This window comes from Camelina sativa, chromosome 9 (assembly GCF_030686135.1).
Source record: "Camelina sativa cultivar CO46 ecotype springtype chromosome 9, ASM3068613v1".
NCBI lineage: Eukaryota > Viridiplantae > Streptophyta > Magnoliopsida > Brassicales > Brassicaceae > Camelina > Camelina sativa.
In genome coordinates this window covers 11,448,463-11,461,131 of record NC_141888.1, presented here as the reverse complement: position 1 = coordinate 11,461,131, position 12,669 = coordinate 11,448,463, and the positions used below count along the sequence as shown (strand labels likewise).

The 12,669-nt window shown below is 39.8% G+C and overlaps 2 protein-coding genes and 1 pseudogene across 2 annotated transcripts; 2 read left to right on the top strand and 1 right to left on the bottom strand.

Annotated features, from left to right (window-relative positions):
- The first annotated feature begins 535 nt into the window (after nucleotides 1-535).
- Nucleotides 536-3,941, top strand: LOC104715186 (uncharacterized). The gene is made up of 7 exons (XM_087465458.1): nucleotides 536-796; nucleotides 878-1,384; nucleotides 1,470-1,629; nucleotides 1,720-2,078; nucleotides 2,355-2,962; nucleotides 3,055-3,154; nucleotides 3,231-3,941. Exons 1-7 carry the CDS (start codon nucleotides 536-538, stop codon nucleotides 3,939-3,941), a joined length of 2,706 nt encoding a protein of 901 aa, XP_087321584.1.
- Nucleotides 3,942-7,692: 3,751 nt separating this feature from the next.
- LOC147938085 (uncharacterized) lies at nucleotides 7,693-8,688 on the bottom strand (annotated as a pseudogene).
- Nucleotides 8,689-9,691: 1,003 nt separating this feature from the next.
- LOC147938084 (uncharacterized) lies at nucleotides 9,692-10,817 on the top strand. Its single transcript, XM_087465457.1, has 5 exons — nucleotides 9,692-9,826; nucleotides 9,915-10,185; nucleotides 10,260-10,371; nucleotides 10,453-10,577; nucleotides 10,687-10,817. The coding sequence occupies exons 1-5, from the start codon at nucleotides 9,692-9,694 to the stop codon at nucleotides 10,815-10,817; spliced, it is 774 nt and encodes a 257-aa protein (XP_087321583.1).
- The last annotated feature ends 1,852 nt before the right edge of the window (nucleotides 10,818-12,669 follow it).

The following is a 12,669-nucleotide window of genomic DNA, read 5'->3' as shown; positions in this document are numbered from 1 at the left end:
TACTAGAATAACACATAAAAGTTTACAAATTACTTCTATATCTGAGTTGTGTGTTTTATTACGATTTATGCCATTCTCTTTTAAAACGAAGATCGTAAAAGGGGAAAATAAAAAGATCATAAACCTAAGTCGATCTCTTGAATCTTTGTGTTGTTTGTCTTACGATTGTTGGGTTGAGATCAGCTATTTTTAGATAGCTTGCGGCGTGAAAAGAATCTGTGTGGAGGACGTTTGGCTGGAGGACCATTGACGGCCAGTTGACGGCGAGGTGGTTTGAAGTAGAGGAGGAGGGAAAGAAAGCGATTTGCTCAGAGGTAAATTTCTATATCGTGGTTTAGTCTCTATTGCTTACTGTTTTCTTATACCCGAGTATTACATAGTAGGCCTTGTATATTGTATGTTAGTTTTCTGTATGTTGTTGAGCTCTGTTTTTCGGAAGATATTTGTGTGACTTCATGTTGCTTCGTTGCTAATCTAAGCAACAAATGTTTTGTGATATTGAATTAATAACTAAACTAAAGCTTCTGTCGTAGATATGGGGTCAAGCAAGAGGTATCCTAGTAGGTTGTATGGGGTTGGTAATTTTCCACTGCCGATGAGAAGCATGCACCACGATTGTAGTTTGTCCAATCTTGGTGGTTTGAAAGGCTTTGTTGGTGATGAGGTGTATGACAAAATAAGAAAGAATTCGCAGCTGGGAGTTCTATTGGATCTAGCCGAATCTGACTACCTGTTTTGTGGGAAGACCATCCATTATCTATTGTCCAATCAATTGGCAATAAACATTCCTTCGGAGGTATGGTTTTTGGTTGGAGGAAAGCCGTTGAGGTTCTCTCTATATGAATATGAAGAAATTAGTGGTTTGAATTGTGAGAAGATTGATGAAACAGAGTTTGAAGTCGATCATACACCTTTATGGGCGGCTTTAAAGGTGAAAGCTTTTAATGGACCCAACTGGGAGGAGCTAGTTGAGGGTTTGAGAAGCTGCCGTGGGTGGTCTGATGAAATGAAGACGCAGATAGCTCGGTTGTATCTTGTTCATGTTGGAGTGCTTGGTTTATCAAGGAACAGTCGAGTTCCTCTGGAATACGCTAAACGGGCGTTGAATGAAGAAGCATTTGAGAGTTTTCAATGGGGTAGGGTTGGATTCAAGAGTTTAGTTGATTCCATCAAAGTCCTTGGGTTACCTAACAATGCTTATACCCTCCATGGATGTGTCCATGTATTGCTGATATGGGCATTTGAGAGCCTGAAGGTGCTGGGGGCTAGCTACGGGAATGTAAGAGAAGGTGTAGATTTGCCTCTGTTAAGGTGGAGAGGAGGGAGGCCAAGGAAGGATATCGAAGCCTTCATATCCGGGAGCAAACTCCTTAATAATGGAGAGGTATGCCTTCAATTTACGTATACATTATTTGTCTGCATTTTTTCTTTGTGATAGATTATTAAAAGTTATGGTATCTGAAATGCAGCTTCAGGTGAAGCATTTAGTACCTAAACCTTTGGAGTTTATATATCCAGATTGGCCAGGACAGTATTGTGTGTATGGTGTAGGAGAAGGTTTGAAGAAGAAACTGGATAATCTGCTGTTAGACGTGATCAATGGCGAAGTGGATGAAAGAGAATGGGATTGTGTAAAAAAAAGGAAGGGGGAACATACGAAGAAGAGGGAGAGGAGGCAACATGTTGCAGGGGTAAGTGACGATGATTTCCTTGAAACAGCCCCAACCAGCATCCGTAATGTCCCCAATAATGCGAAGGAGCAGAAAGAAAGTGTTGGGGACAAATGTTCAGCAGAGAAGGCGTCTGGAGATAAGCATTCAGGTGTGCAGGGTGAAGATGGTAGTGGAAGGTTATTTACTATGGTTGAAACACTAGGGGCGAAAATGGATAATATTCAGATATCATTTTCTAGAGCACTAGCGGAAGTTGTGTTCAAACTTCAAGGTATGGAGAGTAGGATGGGTAACTTTGAGAGTGACGTTCAACTATTGAAGAAAGTTGTTATCAACACAACGGATGGAGGAGCGCATACGCAAGGACCTCTTACATTAATAAATGACGAACAAAAAATAGAGGAGGTATGATCTGCGTACCGTATTGATAAAATTGTTATTATATATCTATTGTTCAGTATGAAGTCATTGTATTTATATATTCGAGGAAACAATATCAATTTCAGTTTTGTGAAGTTGTATAATTAATTTTGTTATTATTTTGATATATGATTTTTTTCGTACACACAATTTAGCAATTTTTATACTTTGTCTCTAGTTTAACAGCGTCATATTATATTTCAAATGTCTTGTAAATAACGTCAAATACATGTCTTTTGTTTCAAGTCATGGCTATATCAGATAAAGCATTCGGACAAGGATGGTTATACAGTTGCTAGTTGTGTTAGGAATCCATTAACAATTAAGGATAAGGTAATGTGGTCTGGGAGTATTAAAATCGAACCAGAGGACAGTGTAGAGCGAATTCCAAAGCAGATGGTAGACAGTGTACAGCGTGTCAAAAGAGTACAGAGTTGGGAGACAGAGGAAGGCGATAAAAGAGCAAAGTATAATGACAAAGTTGATGGAGCAGGTGCTCAACACGTTCCTATTAATGTTATCCATCCGGTAAATGGTGGTAACCCTCGCTCGTCGGATCGAAAGTGCGAATCTGTTGTGGATTTAACCAATGAGACCAGGAGTCGTGCATCGTCTCATACAGTGAAAGATAAGGAGAAAGCCATGTATTTTGCATATTTGTTACAAAAGGTGTTTCCTCCATCAAGAGAGCTTGATCTTCTATTAGTAGATCCAGTGGGCACCAACCCTAATGACGAATCAATGCGAGCTGCATTAATGACCCGACGTGAAAGCAACATTGTAGTCCTATTTCCCGCAGTGTACGATCCTTTTAGTGAGGCAAGTCCTGAGAAAATTGCAAAGCTGATGTCCTTCCTAACTGATGATTTGTAAGTCTTCATTTAGAGTTGTATATAATTAGTGTCTATATTCGGATTTGAGGACTACGATCTATAACTGATTTGTTAATTTTGGTATTCAGGGCTAAAGTACCTTCCACTGGAAATGCCGAATTTTATTTTCGCCTCCTGACCCCTAAACAATTGTGGCCAACTACAACATTCGGCTGGTTATGGGATGTGGTAAGCTTCGTAGCATAACATTTGACGCAGTTAACTATGGTATACTAATGCCTGATAGATGTCACTCGTGTTGCAGCACATGGTTACATGTATGCATATGTTCCGTATTAGGGGGACGCAAACGCCATCCCCATATAAAACAGATCGTATTGCTTTTCTCGATCCTTTGTTTGTTAGTATGTGGGCACTCGAATTCCCTAAAATGGAAGCCTCTAATCAATGGGTTTTTGGAGAAGGTTGTTTTGAGACGTACGTGGGAAGGCTGCCAAAATACAGAATGACAAACAAAGTGTGGGTTGACGATGTAGACACCCTGCTCTTCCCATACAACCTCGATAACAACCATTGGGTAGCCATCGAAGCTGACTTAGTCCAGTGGAGGCTAAGAGTTTACGATAGCATAAACAGCGGTAAAACCGACGAGAGTCTACAAAAGAAGTGCAAACCGTTCGCAAAAATGATTCCACGCTTGATACAAGCATATAACAGGAGGTACAAAGATGAGCATATCGGGGCGGCGGCATTTAGTTACTACCGGGTGAAAACACTCCCACAGAACTATCAACAAGGTGACTGTGGTGTGTACACGTTGAAGTGCTTAGAGTGTATAGCTCTTGGAGTAAATTACACAGGCCTATGTGATGCGGCCATGCCTTCTATTAGGATGAAACTTGCTGCAGACGTGTTTGATGAGGTCCCAGACCGAGACTGCTTTCTCCAACTAGATTCTACGTCGGAGACAGTAGATTATCCAGAAGCTGAGTTCAACTCGGGATCAAAAAGTTGAAGAGGTTCCATGTACATTACCGGAGCAGTATGATTTTGCAGAATTGAAGATTGATTTTACGCATGTTGCTAATAGAAGATGCGTGTTTGGTCATTATTTTGGTAACATGTGGGATTTGAGGATGTCGTTCTTAGATTTTCCGAGGTCTGGTCACTCAAATAGCTCCTATCGGTTGTTTGTAAACCCTCTTCAGGTGTAGTGTTTTTTGTATATTGGAGGGTGTAGATATGTATCATTATGACGTCTTTCTAACCAGTATTAGTATATGTTAGACCTTTATCAGATGTGTACGTACCATCAACTAAGTAACGGCCTTATTATGGTCTGTGTACAGACGTACGTATATTCATATATGTACGTACCATCAACTAAGGAACGGCCTTATTATGGTCTGTGTACAGACGTACGTTTTTCTACCGTTATAGACTTTATTTTTAGGTGGATGGTTGGTGCTTAGTTTCTATCCATTATGAGCACACTAACTTGTCCCTACTGGCAATCCTATGATATGATGAGCGAGGCAATTAAATTGTATTCAAAGTCAGCGAACCATAATCATCCTGAGAGACTGTTACGGATCGTATGGACCACCTGCGTGAAAGTAATAAGTACAACCAGGAAGAATGTTTATTCGCTACTTAATTTATCGGACCAATACCAGCTTCGTAGACGTCCATCGCGAACTTCTTTTGGAAATTGTCAATATTGTTGTCGCAGATCTTCAAGCAATCAGTGATCGGTTTACCCATGCTCAACAGTTCTAAAAACTTCATAGTAAAAGGTCCACAATCTCCCGTCCTCAAGTTTTGTCCTACTAGGCTAACCCTTTCAGCGGTAAATGGATCGAGAGGGTAGTTGACATCGATAACCCTCTGAAGTAGGTACAGTATCATCTCACACACCGGCTTGATCCGGGACATTACAAGGGTTTCTCTGGTGGAGGTCATCAAAGGATCGTAAATGGAAACATGTCTCGTTATAAGATTTATGCCCACTCCTACCCAATGCTTAGATTTCCAGTTCATTGGAGCATATATATCGTCGACATCTGTAACCCACTTCAACCTTGGTTCGTGGTGCATCCTTTCTCCATTGACGATGTCAATGAGTACTTCGTCCCATCTGAAATTCCGTTTCACTGTGCTCCTGTTGAATGCTTGGAACCTTCTTGTCAACTCGTAAAACAGAACGTCGTCCAAAATTACGGTCCTTTGTTTTATCATTTCTTCTCCGTTTTTGTGCCACAGCGTTAGGGCAATCATCTCCATGTGCTGCATATGCAGTTAAATGCAAACCCGTTGTGGGATTTAAATCCAACAAGAAACCATGAACACACCAAAATCGTGTAGTTAAAGTTTAAAATATGTACCTGACTATGGACCCATTTTTGAGACGATATAAGAGTAGAGAAGAATAGGATATCTGCCTTGCGGAATCCGAAAAAGGTGTGTACCCTGTGCAATTTTTTAATTATGGATACACTATATCAATGATTGAGGATATCAATATGTCATCGGAGTAATATATACTACACTTACACATTATCTTGTTTTATCAACTCGGTGAATTTGGCGAATTTTCCATCAGCAACATCTTCCATAGGGTCGTATGAAACCGACCCTGCTTTTATCACTATGGCTTCGGATGGTTGACTCGCATGTATCTCCATTATCAATATCTCAGCCCGTCCTGTTTCATCCACAATAATAACCGTCTATGGCACTAAATTGTCTGACTCACCGAGAATACATTCCTCCCCGGGACTTTGATCTGGTTGACCTCTAGTCTCTTTACAGCCCTCTTCGACATCGCTTTCGTTGGGTATTGCTTGGTCTCCGGCCTAATAAGATGCACGTACATACATTAGTTGTGACGTACACTGGACCATCTTAGTAGACACTGCAAATATGGCAAATATTCGAAATAAAAAAATAAGTTTGCACAATTGGAGGTTAACTGTTGTTTCTATTTGTACATGTCCATCAGTTTTGTTACAGCCCTCCATGCCATCGCTTTCAATTTGTAGTGCTTGGACTTCGGCCTAATAAGGTGTACGTACATAGATTCATACTTACGTACACAAATGTCACAAATACTCAAAATCATCAAAGTTAGACACTTGCCTCTTGTTCACCGTCAACTGCAGTTTCATTTTCTACAGGTATTTCGGTTTTGTTACAACCCTCATCTGACTCGCCTTCCTGACGTCTTATGTCCCCTCCGTTACTGTTAAACCACTCGAACTCGAGTTTCCCGCCTTCTTGATGCAGTTCTTTCCCATCCTCCTATTCAAAATAATGAAACTTTTAAGATGCGTGTTCGTAGTAGGTCTGTTGCTAGAAGCAAAATTTTGCACACGTGTAGATTAGAGGAGATAAACAAATAACCGAATATATATGAAACCCACAGATGGTTATCCCTTTTATGGTTACTTCCTGACCTACCATTTTGTTACAATGCAGATCAGGTTCCATTTTAGTATTCAGCTGCAGCAATATCTGTTCAATTAAAGGTGGACAATGCTTTATTACGAATTTAGTGTTGTAATCTCCATTCCATGTCAAATACTTACATCGGATACGATTTTAGTTGGTGATAACTCGACAGCAATGTCCCCCGCGTCAAAATCTTGGCGACATTCATTAACTCCATTGTCCGGGGATGGTTCGTTCAGGCCACAGTCGTTATTATCGGTGACCCACTCATTAATATGAGTACGGGTTGTATCCTACGGTCAAATATATAAAGCGTATATGATAGGTGCATAAGCATAAACACCCCCATTACGTTGATTGAGTCGTATTCTAAAGAGGATCTTGTTGTCCATTACCTGGCCTCCAACTAAAGAGTCACCACTTACAGTGTGTTGACCATCTATGGCATCCTTCGAACCATCATTATTCCGATCACCCTGTGCACACCACGATAGCAACATAAATTAATATATGTAAGTAGTGAGAAAATTACAACCCTTAAGCTATTTGTCATATTAACCTTAGCAGTGGCAGCGCATCCCCTGTTTCTGACCTTCTCTCCCTTTTTTTTCATAACCATTACTGAACTCATTCTTCTAAACTTTATAGTTTTCCCTCTTTTTTTTTTTTTGAATACTTCTTCTCTGAAACTGTATGCGAAGCGTCAGAAGGTTCCCCATGTTCGTTTCTTTTAACCTCTAATAGTGCAGCTCTTATCTCCTTGCAGATCTCTGTACGTACGAAAATCTCCATGTTTGCCTGATTTTCCTTCATCAGAGCTTCTTGTTTACTGTAGAACCGGTATAGTTCCGCCTTAAACCTTTCAAATTGGTCATCGTCCAAACGTTCATGAACAACGTGCGTACCCCCGGTCGCACATCAGTTCTCGTGCTCTTCTCTTTCTTATTGTCAATTGTTGCGGTGTCTGCTCTTTTCCTCTTCCGACAGTCAACTGTAACTATATCACTAATTAACCATTAATTTTTTAAAAAATTAACTTTATAGTGTATCCCTTTGTAATGTATAAATGTTTTTAATACCTTTCTCTTCGGGACGTGTCTGTTTTGGACACCTATCATCACCTCTCATCCATATTGCCTCATCCCATTTGTGGCCTGCTTTAATAAGATTTTCAATGTTGTCAACTTGATGGTCTTCCTCTTCGTCACGCCACGCCAATTCTCGACTATCACAATGATCCCCACTACCAACCATCCGTCTAATAACCACCTATAATATGATTACAAAAATATATACATTTTACGGAACTTATAGATTCAGGTTGTTAACGTATTATATCTGATAGACAAGGGATAAGTACATACCTCTTTAGCAGCCTCGCATGCGAAGATGTCTGCTGTCTTGATTGGCTGCAGTTTAGCCAGATTGTGGATCGATCTTTGATTAAACGCCTGATCTTGAACGTCAGATGGTACTAATCTTGCAATTGCAGGGACAGATTGGAAAGCCAGCAGCTGGAGTGCTAGAGGAAATCCATGAACAGCAACTGATTGTTGCTTGAAAGTTTTTACTAAGCTGTCTACGTCTGCTGGACATTTAAATCCTGTTATAGTCTCCAGCGTCCGTTCAAATGACAACCTTCCCCATGGATGTTTTAAAAAAAAATCAATATTCTTGGTCATCTCCACTGTCTTCGGATCTGGTTTTACTGGTTGTGTGGCGCATGTTAGAACTCCATCAACTATTATAATCAGCGCTAAAGCTAGTTTCTGCCACGATTCCATTTCCTCAGTCTCCAACCTTTTTACCAACTCGGAGATCGTAGGTTCCATGTTTTCCCCGAATAGAACCTCCCAAACAGTCTTACATCCTTTATCCGTTTTTGTAGCTCTTTCCACATCTCTCTTTTTAGGATAATTCCCACATTCGAGTCCTGTCAACTCTGCAAATTCCTGTCAACCAAACTTGATTGGATTGCCACCAAACACAATCCACATCTCATGCCGCTTTTTGGTCACCAATTGACGGCAAACAAATCCATGAACAAGTTTACCGGAGAACGAGATCTTGTTAGCAGGGATACGAAAAAGCTGCCCAAATGGAGACTCTAACAAGTTTTCCATTTCCTTTGTTCCACTCAGCACCCTCGATATTGTAGAAAGATATTCCGGTTTTGAATACGTATTTATCTTGGTTTTGAGAGGGTAACGGTCAAGAGCAAATAACCTCCTCGGTAGATCCAAGCTCAATTGAGGAACGATCTCTACAGCCTCGGGATCCATCCTATCACCACGAAGTAACCCTAATACCATATTAATATGTACGTACACTAAACCAATTAACCCTAATACCAATGTCTACCAAAGTTCACTTCTGTTGACGATTAGGGTTATTTTGCCTCTGCCCGCCGCAAATACAAAACTATTCATTGATTTCACATCCTGGGCTACTCAAATCGATACTTAATTGTATTTGCTATATACTCTTCCAACGTAATATAGAATTTGGGGGAACAATCCCTCTTCCAATTTAAAGTAGGAAGTCAAGACAAACACTTACCTTCTGATTCAACACCGGTGATGATAGAGGGATCGAAACTACTCGCCTTTTTCTGATTTCACCCGACCTCTGTAATCTCTTCTTCCTTAAATGTTCCGTCGCCGACTTGTAGGGAGTATCGTTTTGTAGTACTTATCCCAGATCTAAACACCTTGATTCAAGAAATTGGGAGGTAAAACAACCCTATCGGACAGAAGATTCCGCCGTCGCAGCTGAGACGTCAGTTTTCCGTCTATTAGCAAGAAAGAAGATTTTGCCTCCACTACTAAACTATTTAAAAATAATTTTTTATTTATACACAGTGCAATGGCTGAGCTTGTCTTTAATTATTTTTATTCATAATATACTGTTTTTCAACGTTATTGGTTCATTTGCACTATATATCAGCCTTTATCTGTCAGTTTATACCAGATGAGATCTATTCCTTGATGTTTTATAAAGTTTTACATTGAATTGGTTTGTTAAATGAACCAATATATTTTCCGGCTATATATAACGTCGACTATAGGGTCATAATTAAGTGGTGCATGCGATGTATCGTCTTCGCTTAACCGGCTGTTACACGTGTTAGTTATCTAAATGCTATGTATCTGTCTGGATTGCAGTCACGACATTTGAAAAACCACAATATGATACATCCGTTTGTGTTTCTTCGCGGATTATATAAGAAGACAAATACACACCCGGTGAAGTATGTATTCGTCTCTCAAAAACCAAAATATCACATCACTAAGTAAACATAAGTGCAACAAAGTCATGGTGCATTTCGACAGGGTATCCGATCTCCAGACGTGGCGTTCTGATTGGAAGGTTTCTGTTAAGATCATCCGCAAGTGGAGAAAGAGAGAAGCGAACATCGTCACCTTCGAAATGGTTGTTTCGGATGTGTTCGTAAGTGACTCGTCTCATCATCATATTATATGCACTTAATATTAAATGATTCATGTAGATCATGGTTGAACTTTTTTCGTATTCCTAGGGCGATAAGATGCAGGCAACAATCACCGAGGACCTGTTGCCCCAGTTCTCTGCGGGGATTAAGGAGGGTTTGTGGAAAACCTTCTCTAATTTCGTCGTCACTGACGACACATCCGCTGTGAAGGTCGTGGCTTCCAACTACCGGATCATATTCACTGCTAGGACGGTTGTGGACAACATTCGTTGCTTGTCGACCAATCACTACATCGACTACATCCCCTTCAACCAAATTTATGAACGATGGCCTCCTTGGACCCAGAACTGCTGTTTAGGTAACGTTGCATTGTGTTGTTACGTTTTTTAATATCAAATCCAATACCATAATTCTAATGAAATGAAACCATAGATACGATGGGGCAAGTAACTCACATCGAACAAAGAATATTGGGGGACGATCCAACTGCTCCACGTTTTGTCGAGAGGACCCGTTTGAAACGGTTTTCATTGACGAATCTCGAGTGAGTTGTTTTGGCGATTATTAGCTTTCACACACTTTAAAGATATACCGTCATATTAACGTAAGGTGTCTCTTTGGGTAGGGGTCATCACTTGCAATGTGTGGCTTATCATGAAATGGTCGATGATTTTGCCCGTAATTTTTGGCTATGCGGAGGCAAACCAGTTGTAGTCTTGCGATTCTGGAGGCCCAAGTTTAAGGATGGAGGTACGGATTAGGCAAACGTATTTAAAATAATTCAATCACCTTTTCAACATAAGATTACTTCATAATACTAATTTTGGTTACCCTTTTTCCTTATTTTTCCACACCGCAGGAGGGATGGAAGTGGTTAGTCAACCGGGTGTTTCTAAAGTGATATTTGAACCACCCTTCCCTGAGGTTAGAGATTTCAAACTCCGGTTGGAATACTTCGACCAGCGCGAGCGGAGTGAAGACGATTCGTAGCCTATGTTTCCATTTGTCAATGTTGCTTACATTATAAACTTCTAAACCACGTTGCTGAACTCTTTATATTATCTTTATTACCTACATCCAAACAATCTATCTAACGTGGATAGGAATATTTTGATGTAAAATGTTTGTGTGTAATACGCATGGTTAATTATATATATTTATTTTAATTTGGTAAGCATCTTCCTAATACTGCCGACCCTTAATGTTAGACGTTTGTGTACAAACGTGTACAAATGTTTATGTTTAATTGGAAGGGTTTGGTCGATAATATTAACACGACAAGGTTCCAAACAGTCTTTTTTTTAGACAACAAAATATGTCACTAAACCAAATATAACGTTTATAACTTGATTTCAAACAGTTAACCCACAACCCAAAATACTACTCTAATAAAACGACAAAACTACATTAAGAAATAGGTCATTGTTGCTACTATAAACAAAGTCGCAACAAACACATTGGTCAGTTTTAATTTCATAATTAATCCATCACTCTTGTACGCAATCAACGTCTTCATCCTTTCCAACTCCATCTGATTTTCCTTGTGCATATTTAAGATGTTAGCAATGTCCTCTTTTTCTGCCTGAAGCGCTTCACGCAAATACAAACTAGTTAACTTTAGAATATCTTCCTTCACTGTTTTCAGTTCCTCCATCATAGCTTCATCCCACCATTTAAAAATGTGATAGTCCCCATCCTGCATTAATTTAAAAATATTTTTTTACACGAAAGTTAAATTATGCAAATAAATCTGATCTTTAATCAACCTCGGCGAAACTGTAAATCACTTACCTCTCTATTTCTACAAGTGTAGTGAAGCCTCCCTGGGTTTGTCCTTGTAAAAGAAGGTTGTAGGTTTGGCGTTTCACCACAGTAACAAACAGCCGGGATCCCATACTCCGCATCGTTATACTCGACTGGACTCGTGTTTGGCAAAGCAAACATTAAGAACGAAACTGATAACGTAATTGAAGGAGTGAAAATAAAGAAAAGAGGAACTTTAAACTATTATCCGAATATCCAACTCTCAAAATCTAATCCAACATCTACGGCAGCGGCTCTCTCTGTTTCCCCCAAATCAGTTCAATGAACCCTAATTTCCCTGAATCTTATAATATATCTATTATATTCGGTTGGCCTTTTATAGAACTTTCTGTATTGTGTCGTTTTTTGTATTGAAAAACAACATGAAGTTTTCCAAGTTGTGTCGTTTTCCAATAGTTGCGAACGGCGTCGTAAGCTTGATACAGTGCCGATATACCAAGGGCTTTATGCTACAGATTGTATTACCGATTATAGGGGATTCAATATCAAAAATGGTGCGGTGGTACAGTGATAGGATTGGCCATGAGTGTCCTTCAGTGTCACGAGTTCGAGTCCTTGTAAAGCTGTACTTTTTTTTTTTTTCTTATGTTTGTTAATGGTAAAAATATGTTTGGGCGGCAGTGTTGATATTTGTTGGTGTGTTTGCCCGGTGAAACTAAGTACACGTCGTCTTCACTGCACTGTTGATATTTATTTAGGAATATAAGGAGCAATACGACATCTACTAGACATTTTCGGATTAAAACGGGCAAAACGCCGAAAACGACAACGATTGTCATCCACGTTAATTAACATCTTCATTACATAGTAATTTAATTATCTAATGAAACATACGTGGGGAGATGAAACGCAACACAGAAGGGAACCGACGATACACCTAGAGGATTTCACAAATAGATTTGGCCACCCACCACACTCCGCAATTTACACAGATGATGTCATAATAACGTGTGTCGGTCGATAACCTGCCCCATCTCAAACAACTACTCATGGCACAGTCCGGGAAAGGGATCAACGA

What these genes read in the sequence shown, in the direction of transcription:
- LOC104715186 (XM_087465458.1), top strand. Translation starts at nt 536, where the DNA reads ATGGGGTCAAGCAAGAGGTATCCTAGTAGGTTGTATGGGGTTGGTAAT. An exon ending in ACGAACAAAAAATAGAGGAG is followed by an intron (nt 2,079 to 2,354) that starts GTATGATCTGCG and finishes TGGCTATATCAG; the next exon opens with ATAAAGCATTCGGACAAGGA. An exon ending in TCGGCTGGTTATGGGATGTG is followed by an intron (nt 3,155 to 3,230) that starts GTAAGCTTCGTA and finishes CTCGTGTTGCAG; the next exon opens with CACATGGTTACATGTATGCA.
- LOC147938084 (XM_087465457.1), top strand. Translation starts at nt 9,692, where the DNA reads ATGGTGCATTTCGACAGGGTATCCGATCTCCAGACGTGGCGTTCTGAT. An exon ending in TTTTCATTGACGAATCTCGA is followed by an intron (nt 10,372 to 10,452) that starts GTGAGTTGTTTT and finishes CTCTTTGGGTAG; the next exon opens with GGGTCATCACTTGCAATGTG. An exon ending in GCCCAAGTTTAAGGATGGAG is followed by an intron (nt 10,578 to 10,686) that starts GTACGGATTAGG and finishes TCCACACCGCAG; the next exon opens with GAGGGATGGAAGTGGTTAGT.